The sequence below is a fragment of the Triplophysa dalaica genome, chromosome 3 (assembly GCF_015846415.1).
Source record: "Triplophysa dalaica isolate WHDGS20190420 chromosome 3, ASM1584641v1, whole genome shotgun sequence".
Taxonomy (NCBI): Eukaryota; Metazoa; Chordata; class Actinopteri; order Cypriniformes; family Nemacheilidae; genus Triplophysa; species Triplophysa dalaica.
The window spans coordinates 25,766,397-25,790,110 of NC_079544.1; the positions used below are offsets into that span (position 1 = coordinate 25,766,397).

General features: G+C 41.1%; 1 protein-coding gene across 2 annotated transcripts; it reads right to left on the bottom strand.

The window, feature by feature from the left end:
- Positions 1-711: 711 nt before the first annotated feature.
- Positions 712-23,261, bottom strand: acss2l (acyl-CoA synthetase short chain family member 2 like). 2 transcript variants are annotated; one of them, XM_056742737.1, is made up of 18 exons: positions 22,919-23,261; positions 22,641-22,836; positions 19,832-19,923; positions 19,600-19,703; positions 17,694-17,766; positions 17,443-17,518; positions 15,557-15,632; positions 15,327-15,468; positions 8,882-9,048; positions 8,576-8,709; positions 6,239-6,371; positions 6,054-6,110; positions 5,904-5,984; positions 5,708-5,816; positions 2,392-2,460; positions 1,831-2,007; positions 1,660-1,734; positions 712-1,268 (listed from the first exon to the last, which is right to left on the bottom strand). In XM_056742737.1, the coding sequence occupies exons 1-18, from the start codon at positions 23,049-23,051 to the stop codon at positions 1,141-1,143; spliced, it is 2,022 nt and encodes a 673-aa protein (XP_056598715.1). In that variant the 5' UTR covers positions 23,052-23,261; the 3' UTR covers positions 712-1,140. The 2 variants fall into 2 exon arrangements, with proteins under 2 accessions (XP_056598715.1, XP_056598714.1); XM_056742736.1 differs by having other exon boundaries at positions 8,882-9,052; positions 15,331-15,468; positions 22,919-23,256.
- Positions 23,262-23,714: the final 453 nt, after the last annotated feature.

Genomic DNA, 23,714 nt, shown 5'->3' on the forward strand with positions numbered 1-23,714 from the left:
GATGTCCTGGCGTATCGTGTGTATGTGAGAGAGAGATAGACAGGCAGATGGCACAGACATCCTCAGCTGCCAAACCTTTCGCACTTGTTAAGATGAGGGGGCATGCCAGGACCACTGTTGTCATGGTAACCGCATCTCTGCAGCTCAAGGTGATGTCATGATTTAGCCTTTGTTTGTACAGTGGTTTGTAAACTCTGTGTTGGCATGTCTCATTCAGTTTTGTGTACTTAGAACATATCTTTTAAATTTCCTTTTGTTTGTATAAAAACACAAATACTCAAAATCTTTGTGATAAATCTATGTACGCTCATTGCAAAATATAACAGGCTGCACTCATACGCGTACTGTATAATATGATGATATTATAACTCATAATATACTGTGATGTAATGCCTCTCAAGAAAAGCTCAGATTTAGTATTTAAATCACATGATTTTTCAGCTTTTGGGAAAGTACAGTGAAGAAATATGAGAAAACGTAGATGATCTGAACAGGCGCTGTATAAAATGATCTTGATTATGATCTGGACTAAAGCAGACTACTGAAGAGAGAGAGAGTGTGTGTGTCAGTGTGAGTGAGAGAGAGAAATGTCAACAAGTTTATTATTTTTAATAATCTATACTTTTGGCCACAAGGGGGCGTGAATGTGTTGAGATGGTGCCTGCATGCAAAAACAATAAGCCATGAAAACAACTGAGAGATCTTATTAGATACTGTATAATATATGTTTATTTTTGAACACTTTTGGTAACATAAACAAAATAAACAACTGGTCTTCGTATTGTTGTTGAACTCTTTTGATATGCTACAGTAGATAAAGTGGTAATGTGCAGTTATTTTGCTTGTCAATGTCAGTGATGTACATACGTGAAATCAGACCATTCTTCATATAGAACATGAACAAACATTAACAGAATTTATCCCCTGACAGGAATGAAACAATAAAAAAATATGATTACCTTACAATAACCGTGAGACATTTAGTGTGCTATAGACAATTTCAGGGTGGGTTTTCATTCACTAGTTTGTCATCAGCACCATTTCAGGTGTATTATGGCCAGAGAGAAGCTCAAACCCAAAGTCTATAACCTCAGGTGAGCTCACACAGGAGCTTTGTGAATATATGACACTGTCCTCTCCTCACGCAGCTGCTTCACATCTCTGACTGAACAGCACCTCCACGACCTTCGGGTCAGCCAGGGTCGAGAGGTCACCCAGGTCCTTCTCGTTGCGGGCGATCTGCCTCAAAACTCGCCGCATGATCTTACCTGCAGAACAGTTGAGAGACTCCAGTTTATTAAGCATCCAGTAATGAACAGTCGGTTAATTTATTATGAAATATATTTTATTTAAACAAATTTTGTAAACAAGACTATTTTCAGTTTAATAAATCTAAATGTGAAAATTGTAATAAATAAATTATAATAAAACATATTACCAAAAAAATTATTCTGTCCAAACAGAATAAAAAAAAAATGATACAACTATTAAATACTAGAAAAATATTTAAAAAGAAAATTTCAGCACAACAAAAAATTTCGAACAATAAATAGTAAACATTTATTTTATCTTATTTCAGTGTGGATGTATAATTCACACTATTTATAAGTCAATCTTTTTTTTTACAAAAATATAATATTAAGAGAATGATGTTGTTACCCGAGCGTGTTTTGGGCAGGCCAGGTGCGTTCTGGATGAAATCTGGGGTGGCTATTGGTCCGATCTTCTCCCTCACTGAATTACAAATCAGTCAACACAAAAGACATGTTCTTCAGTTCACAAACAAACACGTGTGGATTAAATCATGTGATAGTGATGATGACCTCTAACCTTTCCTCTTCAGCTCCTCCATGAGCTTGCGGTTGAACTCTTTGTGGTCCTTCAGCATAACGAAACAGTACAGACACTCTCCCTTAACCACATGAGGACAACTGACCACCGCCGCCTCAGCGACAGCCGGGTGTTCTGTCAGAGCCCCTTCAACCTCCGCCGTACTCAACAGATGACCTTAAAGATGAGAGAGGATTTATTTGATACTCCCGAAATCACTTTATTTCCAGTATCAACTTTTCATCATTTATTCACCCTCGTGTCTTTCCAAACCTGTATGACATTTTTTCTTCTGCGGAAGATATTTTGAAGAATATTAATAACCAAACAACATTGAACCCCATTGACTTCTATTGTATGAACACAAAACCACTGAGACATTTCTCACAATATCTTATTTTATGTTCTACTGAAAAAAGAATCGCATACAGATTTACAACCAAGTGAGATTGAATAAACAATGACAGAGTTTTTGACTTCTGATAAATTATCGTCTTAGTCATATGCATGATTCCGTGTATAACCACTATGTAGCGCTGTACTGTACTCCCAGGGCCTCACCAGAGACATTCAGCATGTCATCGATTCTTCCAGTGATCCAGTAATATCCATCTTTATCCCGTCTGCAGCCTGAGGACACAAGGACACAATCTGAAACACTTCACCAGCTCACTGAAATATGATCCAGCAACAGGTCAGACTGAAATAGTAACTACTCAAGTGAGGCCACACCACCATTAAACACCGACATGATGAAACCACACAGCAACCACATGTTATATAACATGCTCCATAATACCAGAGAAATCTTTTTTATTAACCTTACAAAAAAAACAATTTTATACAAGTGCACTATTAGTTTACTTTTTTTAAACGAAAGAATCCAGTTCTTGAAATGTCCAGGATTCACTGGGGGGACTTTCATTTTTAACATAAATGCCATTTTATCTATGTATGAAATGTGCATCGCATTTGGAGGCTATTTTATAAATTGAAGATGGACTTCTGTACTCCCTTAAAATTCACTTCCTGAACTACACACCCCTGTGCTAGCCTCATTTCCAGCCCTGTATATACAGTATAAAAACTCCTACAATATTACTTTGCTGAGTGTTAGCCTCACATACTTTGGCCGCTTTCTTTGGTCAAGGCCTGCCCAAGAGGCCTTATGACTGACAGGTAAAGTAACCAATGATGTTTCGTTTTGTGCAGCGTCATGTTTAGAGGCGTGGAAATGTCCCCGCAGTTACAGAGCGGTGTACATTCAAGAACGGGTCAAAAGTTAACACCAACAACAATGTTTAAAGTCCCAGTAAAATAAAAAATGACAATTCAAATATTTTAATGAAATATTGCAGCGTTCACTGTGAATAGTTTATCAATCTCTTTTTAAAATTCATGTACACTGATAATCTTCAGTTAACATCTCAAAATCCACTTCCACCCTCTAGTGACTATCTATTTTAATTGAAGTATGTTAGACGGCATGAGGCGGAACATTCGTTAACTCCTCCCCTTCAACTGACAGTCTACTGCCTGTTTCATTTAAAAATGCAACAGTCGTTTTTAGACATCCATTCAAATTGCAGTGAAAAATAACACCACACCCACTCTTTTTTCATTCGAAATTCCATTTTACACAGAAATGCAACAAAATACGGAAGTAAAACGACTTCCGGTTCACGAGGACTTTAAAGAGTTTATGCAGTGAACCATGCATGCTTTAAAGAATTTAGCGTTTAGTTGATTGTGTTGAATTCTTAAAATTCGCTGAAGCCGATGTAAAACACGGCTTTGTTTTCTTTCCAAAGGTCCATGGGCGTCACGTCTGAGGCTGAGACTAGCTGAGTGTATAGTGTACTTCAAAAATGTGTTAAACTTCACCTAAAGCCTAGTTGCAGAACAATAAAAAAATTGTAGTTGTAAATTAGTTGTTTACTCAAAGTTTATTATTGGTACATTTAAAATGCACTTTTAATAGCTAAACAGTGGGACAATCAATGCCCAAGTTGCCCAAGTATTGAAATAAGGATATTAGCATACTTCATACTGCATAAAGCAACTTAAACTACTTAAACTACTACAATTCCAATTTCAACTCCTTCTCTTAAATTTGAAGATATTCAGCACTGAGCAACATAATGCAACAAATATAATCAATAAAGTACATAAAAATAAAGTCTGACTCTGGACACAATATTTCGTATTCACAAACACTTTGTAGTGTCTGGATCAAGCCATTCAACCTCTCACTCCCTTTTGTCTAGGTATTAAGATAACATCTTCAAAGACCATAGCAGACCTAGCTCCATGGGGTCTGGTTTTAGGGTTTAAACTCTCAAAGATAGTGTGATAACCATTTGGTTTCCCTGTAGGATGTTTACGACTCATAGACTTCAAAGCGTAAGTAATTAAGTCTGTGTATCATCTCTAACTTACCATCTGAGGCTAACCAGAGAAATTTCTATGACAAATAGGAACTTATGTGATTTAAACTATCCTTTTTGTAAATCTATCTAAATGTCTAGGTTGTGTGTTGTCGCTCGTGCTATTTTATATACTCTGTATTTGTTAGATATGCAAGTTTTGATTCAGGGTTCATTTGACGTATTCATACGTTCACAGTTCAATGCCTTGCATGTTTCATATGTAACTACACATCTTTGAATTCCCTATATGATGAGCTATGTTATAAAAAACATAGCACACATCATACTATGCCCATAACTAAGTTTAGGTATTAAACGCAAACTGACCAAACTGTCAGAGCTATGCAAATGAGGTGCCATGAGAAACAAAGGATCTTTCTTAGGCCCCCTTTTCACTTTCATGGCATTGGCCCGCAGACCATCTGGGGGCAGGGCAGGTATGCATTTAAAACACCATCACCGAACCATGTTTCAGAGAACTTTTGGAATCACAAAGGAAAAGAAAGAGGACGAGAAGACACTCCAAGGGACTCCCCTCTGGGGAGTCCGTTTAGGCCATGGAACTCTGGACTCCGAACCCAAACTCAGCGTTTCAACAGGACTGCATTCTGAAACCATTCAAGATTTCCATCAACGCGCATAGGCTACAGATATTGGTCCAACAACAATATTGCAAGTATCCGTTTCTAAATATAGATTAGCTGCGTTAAGATCGTGCCTTTTTGTTAAAGATGATTTTAATGGTTTTCAGACATGTTTTACCTGCCTCGCGGCCATGCCCTCTCACTTTCTCTCTCTCTCTCTCTCTGCGCATCCTAGCGCATTTGTGTTTCATGTATTTGTTTGTCTTCAGTATGTTTACCATGTAGAGTAGAGTTTAATAAAAACCATAAAGGCATTTGTGATTGGTTCTCTGCGTTCACGCTCACAAACTTGGTCACTTAAGCTGTGTTTCGATCTATGCTACCTCTGCTCTTAATTCTGTTTGGTAAAGTCACGTTGCTTATAGTCATGAGATAACGTTAGTGTATAAAATCATTGATGTATCTGCTGGACGGATACATATGGGATTTGTATCACTATCTTTCTAATAAGAATTGTAAAATATGTATGTGTAATGACGATTATTATACATATTTGCCTTTGAGCTAAACTAATCCCTTGATTGAATTTGACGTTTTAACAACTCATTTCATATATGTTTGATCTTGATAGATCTGGTGGAGAATCTTATTTGATGAGTAAACTCATCCGTAATTTAACAAGCAGCTAAAAACGCTACAACTTAAAGACACTCTTTGACCGGTAGTGCAGTTGTTGCATGCACTTTAAATGTTAAGCAATGCCATCTGACTTAGGAAGATAATATGTATTTTTTGTCACACAATGTAACACGCTTTTGAACCTTCTAACATTGACACAGGATAAGAAACGTGCTGCATCATTACCATCTCCTGTCACATAGAATCCTGGGAATTTTCTGAAGTATGTGTTTTCAAAGCGTTCCTGGTTGCCATAAACACCCCTCATGATTCCCGGCCAGGGCTTCCGGAAAACCTAAGAGCAAACCAACCAAGGCATCAAACTACCATCTAATGTCCTGCAGTTTGAGTGATAGAATGAAAAACTAGAAGACGATCTCACCAGGTATCCCTCCGCCTCTCCTTCTAACTCTTCTCCATGCTCATTCAGAATAGCAGGCTGAACTCCGAAAAATGGGAACGTCTGCAAAGAGACACATGTCAACTCGTATCACCCTGTCATATTCAACGTGAATGATTCAAAGAGACTCACGGCAGATCCCGGCTTCAGTGGTGTAGCTGCTGGCAGTGGAGTCAAAACATGTCCACCCTGACAACACAACAAACACAATTCATCTCAATATTAAATATTCCACTTTTTTTTAAACAAACTGAAAGCAGGCAGATATCAAGTGTATATTCTCTGTGATGCTGAATGTAAAGTTTGATGTGTTTCACCGTCTCTGTTTGCCAGAAGGTGTCGATAACTGGACACCGTTGCTGTCCCACAACATCGTGATACCAGAGCCAAGCCTCTGGGTTTATGGGTTCTCCAACCGTACCCAACACACGCAAACTGGACAGATCATACCTGAGAGAAAGAGAGAGAGATGACATTACCCTCAAATCTTTTGTGAACTTGTGAAATTGCCCAGCGTGATGTTAGTGTGTAGTAATGGGATGGCAGGGCGTTGCTATGAGGTTGCTAAGGTGAGAGCCCATACATTGTGTCTCTAATTGTTTAGGTTCTATGGGTTGATATTATAGTTCACCTCTTTTAACTCTGTCTGTGTGTGTCTGTATGTGTGTGTTTGTTATTGTGTATGTGTGTCCAACTGTCTCTCTGGTGTGTGTGAATGTGTGTGTGCGTGTTTGTTGTTGTATCTGGTGTGTGTGTGTATGTCTTCATGTGTCCATCTGTTTGTCTATCATGTGTGTTTGTTACTGTGTGTCTGGTGTGTTCATGTGTGTTTGTTTTTGTGTGCATGTGTGTCCAATTTTGTCTGATATGTGTGCATTTTTGTGTGTGTGTGTGTGTGTGTGTGTTTGTTGTTGTTGTGTGTCTGGTGTGTGTGTGTGTTTTGCTGTACCTGGTGTGTGTGTGTGTGTGTGTATGTATGTCTTCATGTGTCCATCTGTTTTGTTCGTATGTGTGTTTGTTGCTGTGTGTCTGGTGTGTGTAAATGAGTTTGTTGTTGTGTGTATCTGTCTGTCTGGCATGTTAATTTGTGTGTGTGTGTGTGTGTGTGTCTAACTGTTTGTCTGATATGTGTGCTTTTTTGTGTGTCTTTAATGTTGTCTGTCTGGTGTCTGGCGTGTGTGTGCGTGTGTGTGTGTATGTATGTCTTCATGTGTCTGTCTGTTTGTCTGGCATGTGTGTTCGTTGCTGTGTGTCTGGTGTGTAAATGTGTTTGTGTCCATCTGTCTGTCTGGCGTATGAATTTGTGTGTGTCCAACTGTCTGTCTGCAATGTGTGCATTTTTGTGTGTGTGTTTGTGTGTGCGCATGTGTTTGTGTGTGTATCTTTGTTGTTGTTGTGTGTCTGGCATGTGTGTGTGTTGTTGTACCTGCTGTGTGTGTGTTGTTGTATCTGGTGTGTGTGTGTATGTCTTCATGTTTCGATCTGTTGGTCTGGAATGTGTGTTTGTTGCTGTGTGTCTGGTGGGTGTAAATTAGTCTGTGTGTCCAACTGTCTGTCTGATATGTGTGCATTAATTTTTTTGTCTGTTTGTTGTTGTTGTTGTGTGTCTGGCGTGTGTGTTGTTATATCTGGTGTGTGAGTGTGTATGTATGTCTTCATGTGTCCGTCTGTTTGTCTGGCATTTGTGTTTGTTGCTGTGTGTCTGGTGTGTAAATGTGTTTGTTGTTGTGTGTATGTGTGTCCATCTGTCTGTTTGGTGTGTACATTTATGTTTATGTGTGTCCAACTGTCTGTCTGATATGTGTGCATTTATTTTTTTGTGCGTGTCTTTGTTGTTGTATATCTGGTGTGTGTTTGTTGTTGTTGTTGTGTGTCTGGCGTGTGTGTGTCATTGTATCTGATGTGTGTATGTCTTCATGTGTCCGTCTGTTTGTCTGGCATTTGTGTTTGTTGCTGTGTGTCTGGTGTGTAAATGTGTTTGTTGTTGTGTGTATGTTTGTCCATCTGTCTGTCTGGTGTGTACATTTATGTTTATGTGTGTCCAACTGTCTGTCTGATATGTGTGCATTTATTTTTTGTGTATGTGTCTTTGTTGTTGTCTGTCTGGTGTGTGTTTGTTGTTGTTGTTGTGTGTCTGGCGTGTGTGTGTCATTGTATCTGATGTGTGTATGTCTTCATGTGTCCGTCTGTTTGTCTGGCATTTGTGTTTGTTGCTGTGTGTCTGGTGTGTAAATGTGTTTGTTGTTGTGTGTATGTTTGTCCATCTGTCTGTCTGGTGTGTACATTTATGTTTATGTGTGTCCAACTGTCTGTCTGATATGTGTGCATTTATTTTTTTGTGCCTGTCTTTGTTGTTGTATATCTGGTGTGTGTTTGTTGTTTGTTGTTGTATGTCTGGCGTGTGTGTGTTATTGTGTCTGGTGTGTGTGTGTGTATGTATGTCTTCATGTGTCCATCTGTTTTGTCTGGCATGTGTGTTTGTTGCTCTGTGTTGGGTGTGTTAATGTGTTTGTTTTTGTGTGTATGTGTGTCAATCTGTCTATCTGGCGTTTGCATTTGTGTGTCTAACTGTCTGTCTGATATGTGTGCATTTATTGAGTGTCAAGTTCTGGTGTGTATGCGCTGTATGTGTGTGTGTGTGTGCATGGGCTCACCGCTGCAGTGGTTCTCGTCCATATTTCATCAGCAGTCTGATAGCTGTTGGTGCTGTGTAGAATTTAGACACTCCATATTTCTCAATGATCTCCCAGAATCTGCCCACATGAGGGTAAACCGGTACACCTTCAAACTACACACACACACACACACACACACACACACACACACACACAAAAATTCAAATTCACTTCGAGCCTTTGCTGGTGAAATTTTATTCTTGCACTCAACTGACTTTATGTATTTGTGTACTTTATGTATTTTGTGTATAATGGCATTATAAATTCAGTGTCTGTGGAACATACGAGAACACTGGTTGCTCCATTGGCTAACGGGCCGTATGTGATGTAGGAGTGGCCTGTGATCCAGCCAATGTCTGCAGTGCACCAGTACACGTCGTCATGGTGATAATCAAACACGTACTTAAATGTCAATGCTGTATAGAGCATATAACCAGTGATAGTGTGTACGACTCCCTGTACAGAGAGAAAAAAACGAACAAATCAAAGAAACACAATGCCCAATGTAAACTGTACACTACATAGTATTTTTAAATATAGTCAACAAGTCATATTTGCATACTACGTACACTCAGTAAACATACTGCATACTGCAAAGATAGAGTGGAAGTTTGCCATTCAGAACACAACCATATTCCCCAAATGTCCATTGTGTTGCATTATTCTTGACCTCGTATTTTATATACATTTCATGTTTAAAAAAAAATATATGATATATCTAGTTTATGCACATGGTTTCCTTTCTGTCGGTCTCTCGACGTTGTGTCGAACTGACAGATGAGGTTCGCCCTTGAGAACCTATCAACTCTGACTACTTTTAAAAAAGGCCAATGAAATTGCCGAATGAAACTTGCATGTCGTGCTCTGCCTCCAGATGTCCGGTTAAGAAGGAAGCCGGCATACTTCATTCATTCACCTTTTGTTTCTTCCGAGCCTTCACTCCTAACTACAAGACTGCTCTATCTACATCGCCGGATTCTCACGACGTGGTCAGTGGATCGTCCCTTCCTGCAGCGACTTTCCCCTTGGCGTTTCGGCGGTGCCAGATGTGTTCGAGATCTTTCTAGAACAGCATATTTCCTTCTAAAAGAGCATATTTCTCCAGCGTGGCATGTCCCGCTGTTCTCTCGGGTGCAACACACTCATCGAGGAGGGGGACGGACACGATGTCTGCCTCGGGTGTTGGATTCTCCAGCACGTTGAGTCAGCCAGTGGATACGTCCTGCCCTCACTATGGGGGGATGACGATTCAGACGTTGCGTCACTGGCGGCTGTCTTCCCCCGGGAACCAGCCGCCACCTCATGTTGCTCCCCGTTTCGTGACAGCAGTGGCTATGGCCCTGCCGTCCGCTCCGGCGAGCACCGAGGGTGACATGAGGGTTATTGTGAGCACTAATCCGCCAGCTGATGGTTCACGGACCGCTTGCACCTCGCTCGTTTGATCATTCCCCAAAAAGACGGTCCTACTGTCTTGTTCCTTAATCACGTGTTCAGATACGGCGCGTGATGATGAGATGTCCCTTGCAACATTGGAGGGTGACTGACTGGCCTTTTTCGACCTCGATAATTCCTTGAAGGTCCCTCCTTCGGGGGGTCGAGATCAGGAAAAATCGGACGTTGAAAATGCCGGCCATGCTTTCCCAGGCCGCCGTGAATAAGGCAGCCCGGGAAAGAGCACCCCCTACATGACGGTGTTCGGCAACTATACATTGCGTCATGGCGAGGCACAATGTCGAGGATAAGCAGAAACTTTCTGCACTCTCACAGACAGTGCACATTGCTACATCATCGCCAGGCAGGCAAGCAGAGCCGATTGCCCCTCTGGGGGTCCCCCCACAGTAGGAGAGCTGCTCTGCCAGCCATTGAACCCCCCCGGGAGCTCGGGAAAGTAGATTGTACCTCTAGTCCCCGTCCCGGTCCCTGGGAGTCTGACTTGCCCAAACCGCCACGTGGCTAGGAGATATGATCCTTCTTGGCTACACTCGTCCCATTAGCCGTGATGTTCAACGGGCTCTGACCCGTACTTCATCGTCTCAGAAAAAGGAGGGTTGCTAGATCTGCAGACCCTGAAGAGGCACCTACTCAAGCTGCCGGTCAGGATGCTTACGCAGAAGCGCATCTCGACATCTCCAGATGTCAAAGATTGGTTCATGGCAATTGACCTGGGCGACACTTACTTTCATGTCTCGATTCTCGAGAAGAGGTCGGGCATGTCAGTACAGAAACCTCCCTTTTGGTCTGTCCCTTCCCCACGAGTCTTCACGAAGACTCTCAGGGAGAGAGGTGTGCGGGCACTAAACTATCTCGACGAGGCTCTCGTGAGATATGTTATGTCCACACAGGGACGTAGTGCTCTGGCACGCAGATATATTGGGACTACAGGTCAACTGAGAAAGAGGCTCTCCCCCGTGCAGAGCATCCTCTTTCTTGGTAAGGAACTCAACTCTGTCTCCACATAGCGCGTCTGACTACAGAGCGCACTTTGTCAGTGTTGAACTGCCTGGAGCATTCCAAGCAGTCAGCGGTCCCTCTGAAGAGGCTCCAGGGACACATGGCATCCTCGACCCTGGTGGTACCCCTCGGGTTGATGCACATGAGACCGCTCCAAAAACTGGCTACAGAGTAGAGTTCCAAGGAGTTCCAAGTGTGGCACACCGGCAGCAGGCGGATGGTGATTACGCCTCTCTGCCGACGCACCCTAACCCCTTGGTCTTAAGCGGGGGGCGCGACCCCATGGTGAGGAAACCCACGTCCACGCGGCCTCCTGTAGACCTTTTTCTCGGGAATTATCAGCATAACAGTGATGAATTTATGAACTACTTCACGAGTAAAATCCAAGATATAAGAGAAAAAATTATAACAATGCAACCTGTAGTGAAATCCGCTGAACAAACTAACTACAGCACCCCTAAGGAGAAATTGCAATTATTTTCTACAGTAGATCACGATGAACTGTCTAAAATCATTAGATCATCTAAATCATCAACATGCATGCTAGACCCTATACCTACAAAACTACTGAAAGAAATGCTCCCAGAAATTATAGATCCTCTTCTTAGTATTATTAACTCATCTCTGACATTAGGACATGTGCCTAAAGCATTTAAGGTGGCTGTTATAAGGCCCCTTTAAAAAAAAAAAAACTCGACCCTAAAGAACTAGGGAATTACAGGCCTATATCGAATTTACCTTTTATATCTAAAGTTCTGGAAAAAGTAATTTCAACTCAATTATGCTCCTTCCTCCAAAGGAATGACATTAATGATGAATTCCAGTCTGGATTTCGAGCATGTCACAGTAAAGAGACTGCTTTGATCAGAGTTACAAATGATCTGCTTTTAGCGTCTGACCGTGGCTGTATTTCGTTATTGGTGCTGCTAGACCTCAGTGCTGCATTTGACACCATTGACCACAGCATACTTCTACATAGACTCGAAAATTACGTCGGCATTAACGGAATAGCATTGAAATGGTTTAAGTCTTATTTATCCGACCGTTTTCAATTTGTAGCAATAAACAATGAGGTGTCCCGCAAATCACAAGTCCAGTACGGTGTACCACAGGGCTCAGTCTTGGGACCCCTGCTCTTCGCATTATACATGCTACCTCTAGGAGATATAATAAAGCGACACGGAATTAGCTTTCACTGTTATGCTGATGATACTCAACTTTATATTTCCTCGATGCCTCATGAAACCCAGCAGTTTCATCGAATAAAGGATTGCATAGTTGACTTAAAAATGTGGATGAGTAACAATTTTTTACTACTAAACTCGGACAAAACAGAAGTGTTACTTACTGGACCGAAAACTGCTATGCGTAACAACCAAGAATACTGCTTAACGATTGACGAATGCTCCATAAAATCCTCGTCATCAGCTAAGAATCTTGGCGTTGTATTCGACAGTATTCTCTCATTTGAAAGCCATTGTCGCAAACACCTGTAAAATTGCATTTTTCCATTTTAAGAATATATCTAAATTACGTCATATGCTGTCACTGTCAGATGCAGAGAAATTAATTCATGCATTCATGACATCAAGACTAGATTACTGTAATGCACTTCTAGGTGGTTGCCCTGCGGGCCTATTACAAAAACTGCAACTGGTTCAAAACGCGGCAGCTCGAGTTCTTACTCGTACAAAAAAGTATGAGCATATAACCCCGGTTCTGTCAACCTTGCACTGGTTACCTATAAAGCATCGCATTAACTTTAAGATCTTGCTTATTACCTATAAAGCCCTACATGGTCTAGCGCCGCAGTATTTGAATGAACTTCTATTGTATTACAGACCTCCACGTACATTACGCTCTAAGGGGTCCTGTCAGTTGGTAATACCTAGAATTTCAAAATCAAGTGCAGGTGGTAGATCCTTTTCTTATCTAGCGCCTAAACTTTGGAATATTCTTCCCTGCACGGTCCGGGAGGCAGACACACTCTGTCAGTTTAAATCTAGACTAAAGACTCATCTTTTTAATCTTGCATACACTACACCTCCATAATATTAATCCTCAGAGGATTTAGGCTGCATTATTTAGATCAACCGGAACCAGGAACACATCCAACAACAAATGATGTACTTGTTGCATCAAAGAGTGCAGAACAGTACTCTACTCTCAGCCAGTCTTGTCTCTTTGTTCCAAGGTTACCGCAGGATGCAGTTCATGCCCAGACCTGATGGGAGAGCTGAGAATGGGAAGCGGTGACCTGACAAGTGCTAAGAGGATAGAGCTGGATAAAGGACGCGACAACTTTGTTTTTCCTACAACATTTCAAATGCTATTAGATTGTTAATGATAATCTTTAATCCTTAATTTTTATATTTTTACTAAGCCTTGTTGTGCAAGCACTGTTGAGCTTGTGCAGAGGCAGCAGCTTTTGCCAGAGGGGAACTGGAATCCCCTGGTTGGGCCTGGGTTCCCCTGAGGTTTTTTTTCTCGATGGGAGTTTTGGGTTCCTCACCACCGTTAGCATATTGTTTTGCATCTGCCTGGCCGGGGGGGCTGCTTTAGAATTCATACTTGTATTAAATGTGTCTCATGTACAGCTGCTTTGTAACAATGAAAATTGTAAAAAGCGCTATATAAATAAAGTTGAGTTGAGTTGAGTTGAGTCGGGAAGGCATGTCGACAGACCTGCAGCGTTGAGGGTGCAATGTGCAACGGGCACGCAGTGTCAGGGCGAGGACCTGCCTGCGCTGGCATATCAGTGCCTAGAGTTGTACATGGTCCCAGTAGACCCAGTAGACCCGGTAGGGGAGCATTTTCCCTGTCCCCTGATTGCCTGGAATTAGGGTCCGGTAAGTCTCACTCTAGCCTGAGACACCGAACCGGCCATGTGCCCAAGGTTCCTACCACCAGGTCCCTCTCGTGTTTTGTCCAGCACGCCAGCTGCGGCTCTACTTGGACCGCAAGCAGAGTTTAAGAGCTCTGATCAGCTCTTTGTCTGTTTCGGAGGGCAGCAGGGAGGACTGTCTCCAAACAGAGACTGGCGCACCAGATCGTGGACGCCGTCACGATGGCGTCCCGATCCCAGTTGCCCGTGCCCACGGGGGCCCCGGCCAGGGACTCCTACGCCCAAACACCCTCGCGACTCTGCATAAACCGGTATCAACCCTGCGTCCTGCATGGCCACGTGGAGGCTTTGCGTATGCCTGCTAAAGCACCTTCGCACCCTCCCTGTAGGTTGGATCAGTGTGCTACATAGCCTCCCCTCTTTCCCACCCCACGTGGTAAAGAACAGGCATTCCATCCATCACTAAGAAAGCACCCCCTGCGGGCGATCTGGGCATAGCAGCCCTGCCCCTTAGGCCGGGATCCCATATGAGTTAGAGTATATCTCTAACCGAACCTAGTGCTACCAGACGACTGTAACACCCCCCCATGGGCTGTTCTGTCTGACGTACCCTCATGAACGGTTCCCATCTCTGGTAACCCATGACCTACCCAGGTGGACCTCCACCTCCTGGTTAACTGCCCCAGTCCACACTTATTTCATGAGATCTTCCCTAAATGGCGAGACCATGTTGGTATCCCACTTAACTCCTCCCGATGGTAGGAAGTGGTCTCTGCAGCGCATCCCTAATTAAGGAAGCAGCGCTAACCCAGTGAACCCTGACCGGACGGCCTCTCGCCGATAAAGAGAGACAAGGCCCCGTCCGTAAACGGGTGGTCGGGGCTTCCCACCTTTCCCCTGAAAAAGCTCTTGGACCCCCAACCCATCACACTGGAAGGTTACAATTTCGCGAAAGCTCTCGAGTATGACACGCCCAGACCTGTCACCGTCGCTCCGCTAGAGTTTGTGACGCGATATAGCATATTGGCGTTTTCCATGGGAACCCCATCTGTCGGTTCGACACAACGTCGAGAGACCGACAGAAAGGGAACGTCTTGGTAACGCCTGTAACCTCAAATCCCTGATGGAGGGAACGAGACGTTGTGTCCCTTAAGCCATAACGCGTATCGCCCTCTACAGCAATCGTGAGAGGCTCTCAGGCTCATCAGAACACAAGGTGAATGAATGAAGCACGCCGGCTTCCTTTTATACCGGACAACCGGAGGCGGAGACCGGCATGCAAATTTCATTTGCCAATTTAATTGGCCTTTTCTAAAAGAAGTCAGAGTTGATAGGTTCTCAAGGGCGATGAGTTCCCCATCTGTCTGTTCGACACAACTTTTTAAATGATCTTTTTGCGTTCGTTCAGATCAGTGTTTAAGGGTAAGAGGTCACCAGCCTTGGGTTTGCCGGTTGATCCGCTGGTGTAAAGTATGAAAAGAGGATCTTCAGAGTCCATCCACTCAGGTTCACATTCATCCAACACACCGTCCAGAAGATCATCCCACCAGATGTCACACTCTGCATCCCATGAGGTCTAAAACACACACACAATTCAGTTCATTAGTAAGAACATCTTATATACACTAATGATTTTTCTACACTTTTATATACATTTGACTAACCTGTAGTTTGTTGGAAGTGTCATTGTTTGTGATGAAAGCAATATGTTTCACAACCACACATTTCTGAACAGACATGCTGAGAGAGAGAGAGAGAGAGTGAGAGAGAGAGAGAGAGAGAGAGAGAGAGAGAGAGTCATTCTCATGTTTCTGCCTAAAAAGTACATTTTATATATTTTAATTGTTTATATTTATTTTACTTGTAAAAGTGAGTGATGAATTTTGCACTACAAAAGTTTTAATGGGCAAGTTCACCCCAAAGTCAAATTTGTGAGATTTTTACTCACCCACATGAGGTTAAACATGTTTTGAGACCTCCCGGTATCTTCGGGGCACAAATAAAGATGTTTAGGTGACCTCCGAGAGATTTACAGGCCTCCTCATACACATCATTGTAATAGTGGTTGTCAAGGTCCAGAAAAGTACTAAAGACGTTAAATTCGTCCATCCCGCTCATAGTGGCTCAATTTAAAATTTGAAGCGACAAGAATACTTTATGTGAGAAAACAAATTAATGACTTTAATGGATATATTCTCCTCTGTGTTGTCAGTCTATGGTCCACGTTCACGAGAGCACTTTGACGCATGTGCATTCGGTTTGTGCAGTTGGGCAAAAAAGTTCAAGTCTTACATTAACATTAAGTCATTTAGCAGACTCCTTTATCCAAAGCGAAGAGTTAGGGAGCAATAAGCGATATGTCATACAGAAGCAATAATACAGTAGGTGCCAATTCAAAGTTACTGGTTTCAACGAAAGCTAGACCACTACCTGTTGAGAAAAGAGAGAGGGTTAGTCAAGTTTTCCTCAAAATCATTAGACATTTTGCGAAGATCAGCTTACATACAGTGTGCATCTTCTTGTAAAACAGAGTTGCGCTTCCAGGTTGTCAGCTCTCATGTCAGTCCTTATTTTGGTTTGTTTTTCGCAAATATTGTGGTCGCTTCAAAAAAATTCAATTGAGCCACTATGAGCTGATGGACCAATTTAATGATGTCTTAAGAACTTTTCTGGACCTTGACAACAACTATTACATGATTTTTTATGAGGAGGACTGGAAATCTCTAGGATGTAACCCAAATATCTTTATTTGTGCTCCGAAGACAGCGGAAGGTCTCAAAACATGTTTCAAACATCCCACAAATTAGATTTTGGGATGAATTTACCCTTTAACTTTTTACTGGACTACATGTTTGCAGGTCAGCTGCAAATGCGTTGTCAATACAAATATAAAGTTTTGTCATGCCCATAAACCACATTTAGAGAGAGTAAGTCACTTTGGATAAAAGCGTCTGCTAAATGGCTAAATGTAAAACACATTTAGAGAGGGAGAGAGAGAAGGACAGTGGTTAGAAGATAAATGATTTTTTATTATTAAATAAATAAATTATTATTTGAAAACCGTACTGCATTGTCATTCATATTCTTCATTTGAAGTCTTTGATGCTTTTACAAACAGTTCATCTAATCGATCAGAAAAACAAGCGGTTTGATGTGCACCATATGTCATCTTACAGTGGTTTGCTTTTATTTCACCTGTGTGTTCATGGTATTCTAATCACTGTATTATTTCAACCGGTTGAGTAACACCATCAACACCTGACGCACAGGAATGACCATCTACAAGCATCTTGTGACACATTACGCAACTCGCACTGAGGTTTCTGCTACACGTTTCTTGTTTGATCTCTGATGATTATGTCTCATTTCACACATCGTCATGGTGACTTGAAGGAAAGTTTCCAAGCTGTGCTGTTGCCCGGCAACCCCCGGCAGTTTACGATTGGGTGAGTGCCACAGGAACAGGCTCATGAACAGGTTCAGAAGGGTTAAGCAGGTTTGTGTAAACAGAGTTTGGTCTGACAGAGGAGAACATTAAAGAGAGAGGTACCTTCCCTTACAGCGCTCCAGAGCTTCATCTGCTATCTTCTTCAGATTGATCAGTTTATCACCTCTGTAAACGCCGTCTGTAGATCACGTACACACACAGAGAGTGAAAACGCGTGAGAAGAGGACTGGAGAGAAAATACATCTCAGCCACAAAATTGGCAAACTCATGCAAACTCTTTAAAAGAAACTTCTGACTGGTGAGATGATGCTGGGATGATGTAATGAGGAAAACTCTGCCCTGTTCACACAGACCTGCTGTCAGTAAAATACTGCACTGAGCGTCCATGATCCTCTCACACAGAGACTCAGAGGAGAAACCTGCAAACTGACAGAGGAAGAAAACAAACGTATAAGATAGTTCTACAAAAGAGAGGATGAAATTCTGTTCTATAGATATGGCCTAGGTTCCTCCATCAGTAAAGACATTCTTCTTTAAATGTTGATCAAAGTCTGTTTGCGTGGAAGTCGTGCCACTCGGCCGCCATGTTTGTAACGCCTCTGGGAACTATTTACATCATAGCAAGTCCACAGTCTTATCTACTTGAATGGGGAAGGCAGATATTTCTAAAAATCACAATTAAACAGCATATTTCCTATCAATAACTGTCATATAATTATTTATTGACATGAACCGTTTCATAACTTTGGTTTGCTAAGGTTAATTTGCATTAAAAATCACCTTTTCTGTGGTGGCCTCATTTACTGTGCCTGCGCACAGGCTGGCAAGCGACTCACGAGAGAGTCCCACCCCAGAGAATCGTCAGTCTTTATTGATTGACAATTGGCTTGTTTTACTGGAGGGCGGGTATTCCTTGGGTAGAGCAGCCATATTGAGCATTGCATTCCGCCATATCCATTGTACCGGCATTGACGCATTTTGTTAATATTAATATTTTGATATGATTCAACAGTGCCTTCCTGCTTTTAGCTTTCATTTATTGAATCAATTCAGATTAATATCAACATGTGTTTATTATCCAGAACAAAAGAGACCTGTTTATTAAACTGGTTTTAAATCATTAAAGGTGAACAATGGACCGGCTGAAATGGGGTCATCATCCAAGTGTAAAAATACACTTGATACTTGATTAAAAATGCCTGTGTGCTATTTATAACTTCAGCTACAACCTTTAAAGGGCCATAGAGTTTTGAATGGCGAAAATAGTCCTGGCAGGGTGAATGAGGGGAAACGCATTGCATGCATACTAATGATATTGTCAAATATACTGACCTGGGTTTAAATCTAGAATAATTTGGAAATTGTTATGATCTTTTATCGGTTTGTTAAAGTTAGATAATAAAGCAGCAAGACAAAATTGCTGCTGAAGAGTAAATTCAAAACTTTTTGTCCCGTGTGCATAGGGTATATGCACACGGGACGATGACGTACTTCCGCCAAAATCATTGCCAGCTAGGTCACTTCCTCTCTCATAGCACTAAAGGGATTTTTCACCAAGTGTTAACAATGTGTTTAGTAAGAAAACGTTCAAATTTTGGAGAACCGACAGCACTATGGGTGAGCATTGTTAAGTCCCTCTGTGATCATGCCTCTATTAAGTGCAAAAGTTCACTTTGCTGAAGGACGCCATCGCTCCGTGTGCATATACTTCAATGTCAGACAAACCTGCAAAATATATTTTATATAGGCCTCTCAAATGATTAATCGCGATAATATAATATAATATATGTTAGTGTACTGTGCATATTAATGAGGTATTTATAAACACAGACACACATGCATGTATACATAGTAAGGATATGTTAACATATATTTATTTATATTTACCAATCATTTAAATGATATAATGTTTGTTAATTTATATATATTTGCATGTATGTGTATGTTTTTATAAATACAAAATTAATATGCACAGTACACAGACATAAACTATGTAAACACAAACTTTTATTCTGGATGCGATTAATTGCTTGACAGCATTAATTTAAAACTATTTATAAAAAAATATTACAGATTTTAAATGTGTGCCAATATTTCTGTAACGTTTTATGTACATATTTAAATGAATTGGCAAAGTAAGGGGCTAACTTCCTAGGGGATCTATATGTTAAATGCATTCAAATTCAATCTAAGTCTTAAATAAATGCCAAATGCATGAAAGTCAATATACAGATTAAGAAAAAACGTGAATTTGCTAACCACAATCGAGTGAACCGCCCCAATTCTAGCGCAGGCCAGCATTGTGTACACCAGCTCTGGAATCATGGGAAGGTAGATGGCCACCCTGTCCCCTTTCTTTATACCTGTATCACACATCAAGATTTGATTCAAATTGGATTTGAATGTTAGAGATCATATAGATGAAATGAGCAGTTCTTCATGAGGTAATGAGATATCTGTAACTTCATGTGTTCAGAGGAGGTGGTCTTACCCAACAGCTTTAGAGCATTAGCACATCTGCACACCTGTCTCAACAGCTGACTGTAGGTGATGGTAAGATGATGATCAGGTGAGTTACCTTCCCTGTGGAAATACAACATTACAACTTGAACATTCATCAGAAATAGATAAGATGTCTTTTGGCAGAGCTGCCTGTATTACGTTTGGATGTCTGTCTGCTCTGTGTTTCGTCTTGTGTTTATTGCACAAGTATGAAGAACAGTCAACTCAGCAGATTGACAAATCTCACTAACAACAGCTCATTTCCTCATTCGCCAGGAAAAACACGGCAAGGCGAAAGAAAGAGCCTGTCCACGCGGCAACTGACAAACGAGACCCGCTTGCCATTGAGATTGTCTGCGCTGGGTCGAGATTGGCTGCTCTGCGCTGAAGCTCGTTACTCTTGTGATAGTGAAGTTAATGTGTGTCTGCTTGATCACAGCATTTCAGTGAATGATGTTATATTAACGGTGGATATAATGCTGGATTTCGAGATCGTTTGAAACTGATAGATGGCGCTGTGCTAAAAGATTCCAGACATGAATTCCACGCGGTAAGTAAAACTAAGTCATATGTCTGTGATTTTTCGGCAATCGCGCAGAACTTAATGTGCATAATTGTGTGCTCGTGCTGAAGTTCCGTTCCACTGCCGGCCTCCAGCAGCTCGTGTTTTTCCAGAAATAATCGTACAGCTGCATCTATCTTTTGTGAACGTGATCACACAAAACACTCTTCTAAGATACGACTTATGCTTAGTACACTATAGGTCAGGGGTCTTCAACTACTTCTCTTTGAGGGCCAGATTCCAAAAGTCTAAACAGGATGCGGGCAAGTTTCCATGTCATAATTTCTTGTTATTTTGTATTTCCGTTATATAATGCATTTTTTTCCTTTTATACTGGTTTTGTTGCTTTTACTACAGGTCATATATAAAAGCATGCACACAAATATTGCATCCAGTATATACCTATTCATGATATTTAATTAAAAGGGACATTGTCTTTTTAATTGTATTTTATATTCCCTAATAGGCTGAATGAAATTGCTGTTAATAAACTCAACCAAGTACTTCCAAGATGTGCATGTTTTTTTTTTTCAAGAAGACTTTTATGAAGATATTGAATTAATGAAAGTTAAAAAAAGTAAAATTGGTCATAAATTCAGTACTAAAGTAATCCCTGCCCCTTGATGTAAAACTGCCGTCTAATAAACCATCTGGCGTCCAATAAATGCGTCTTATAATCAATCGGTCTGTGCAAGAAACTTAACGCTATTATCAAATCTTCGGGTGAATGCCAATAGCATTCATGTGCCCCACGCAATACAAGGGCAGATCCTTTGAAGCTCTTGTTCCGGAGGGAGATGAACAGCTGTTTTCATAAATATAGCTGTTTAAATCATACATAATGAATGTAAAAAAAAAACATAGTTTTTTTATTATCTGAGACAACACATCACGTGGTGTAGTACTCTTCCTGCAGTTACTTTTCAAGGGACTTTGGAATGCGACCTATCGCCTGTGGCTGTGGATTGGCGATTATAACATTGCAAATAACATTAAGTTTATTGGACAGACCGATCAAATCGATTTATAAGATGTAAATCGAGCCACGGAAATTACTTTCGTATGGAATGTAGCAGCGTTTTGGACTTATTGGCGTGGCATCTCAGGACGTGCATTTCTTAAAGCACACCATTCTTAAAGTCAGTCCAGTTATTTGAAATGTTAATGTGGCCCGCGGCCCGCCAGTTGACTAGCCCTGCTATAGGTGCTCAAGATTAATATGAGATTGGCAGAAACTGCGAGTGATACCTGATCTTTAACAAACAGTGTCATCTGAACCAACGGAAAGTTCCCAGAATGCATTGCGAAATGTCCAATTCGTTTTTTAATCAGTCCTTACAAATATTACTGTTTTAGTATTTGGAGACATTACTGTTACATTGTTGTTGTTCAAAATGCTAGTTGCCTGATGTATAGATTTGTTTTTAATGAATGATGGGTTTTTCAACTGCAAACATGATCAAGGTTTGTGTGTTCAGTGTTTAGGGATAACTGCTGCAGCATGACGCAATGCTGCTACCGCGAAAAGTTGCTTCAATACAACTGTTTGAGCAGCTACTTGACCAATGTTCTGGTCTGTTTTGATTAAATACTTTACTAAATGTATTAAAATAATAAAAGAAAGTTAAATGAAAACGTAATCTTCTGAGTTGGGTGGACTAAAAGTCGTTGTAGAAAGAACTTCGAAAACTGCTTGCTGTCCAATGAATTAAGTTAGGTCATCAATTTTTTTCTTTTTGTAGTTACTCAGTAAATTTAGTTCACATAAACTGCTTGCCCTAAAGTTGAGTAAACAAGAAAAAGCTAGGAGAAATTAGTACAAAGATTTTTTGCTGTGAAGGCTTAGTTAGTTCACCATCAAAATGAAAATTCTGTAATCATTTACTAACCCTGTTGTCATTTTAAACTTGTGTGATTTTCCTTCTTTTGCAAAACACAAAAGAAGGTATTTTTAAAAATGCTGGTTAATATCTAACTGAAATGTGTACTTTGTTCTTTTCTTTGGCTACGAGAACCAAACTATCTGCCAAAACCACCTCATCTAGCGTGCCAGAGAAAGACAGTGTAGGCTGGATCATGGATTACAGATCTCTTTAGAAAAAATACTTTTGTTAAATTGAAAGCATCAGCATTGAATTAAACGCATCAGATGTTAAAATTTATAAAGACTGTAGATTCCTGTAGTACATATGTGATATATGCACTACTTCAACACAGCAGAAGATATATTGATTACCAGTAGTATGCCACTTTGTCTCCGAGGTTCCTGTCGTGAACATTTCGGTCAAGAACATTGTAGCAGATGTTTGTTCTTGCACCCTCCATGAACTTCACGTTGACGTTCCCCTTAGTAACGTCAAAGTTGTACTGCAACATCTGTCCCGACGGAGGCTTCTTCCAGAAAAACTCTTGTGCAACATCCCCCCAAAATTCTGCATTTCCGATAAACACATTTTCAGTTATTAACAACAACTCTCGGATTCAGATGCAGAATTTTGACCAGCCATACTCTACCTTCGGGTTCCTCTATAGACTTTTTGTACAGAGAAAGATAGGCATCAAAGTCTGGCACGTATGCATCCGTAAACAGGCCATTAGGTGGATTGTAAACATTCTCTCCTGGTTCCTGAGGCCCTGGAACGACCATGTTGGTGGAGCTTGCAACAGCAATTCCTACGATCTGTTGATACAACGGGCTTCTCTCAGTAGATAAAGCAGTTTATTATGGCCATGCATGTGCCACCCACCCTTTAATCCGTGTCAATCTGCTCAGTGCCTCCTCCACCAATCACAGGGCTTCCTTCGGCACTCCTACTTTTTGTTTGGTTGAGACACTGCTCGGCTGCTGATCCCACTGCAGAGGGAGGTGCAGCACGAGCCAACGGCCTGACCAGCATCAGACTGCATGTTTGCTAAAAAAAACACACAGCGAAGTCTCTCATAGACACAATAGTTTTCATGTTCAGATACTGACGTTTGCTGTACCCATAACCCAACCCACAAATAAACCTGTTGACACGCTTGGATTTAATGCCTGAGAGCTATTTATGAAACCTTCAAATAGCAGGACCACATCTGAAGCTCGGTTTTTGATATATTTAAGAAGACAAAAAGTATATTTGACTCTCACAAGTATTACTAAAATTGTACACAGACATCATTTAAATTGTTTGATATGTAAATGAGGACCAACCATGAACAAGTTTCGATGTTTTGGAGAATTTAGTGAAGGTTTTGTCAGGTTTAACTGACTTCTGTGGATAAGTTTGCCTCTAAATTTAACACACATACACTTTCAAACACTTTTTAG

Coding starts and splice junctions, on each gene's coding strand:
- acss2l (XM_056742737.1), bottom strand. CDS start 23,051: ATGGTCGTTCCAGGGCCTCAGGAACCAGGAGAGAATGTTTACAATCCA. Junction 6,372..8,575: donor GGACGAGAACCACTGCAGCG/GTGAGCCCATGC, acceptor TCTTTCTCTCAG/GTATGATCTGTCCAGTTTGC. Junction 1,735..1,830: donor GGAGGAGCTGAAGAGGAAAG/GTTAGAGGTCAT, acceptor TTTGTAATTCAG/TGAGGGAGAAGATCGGACCA.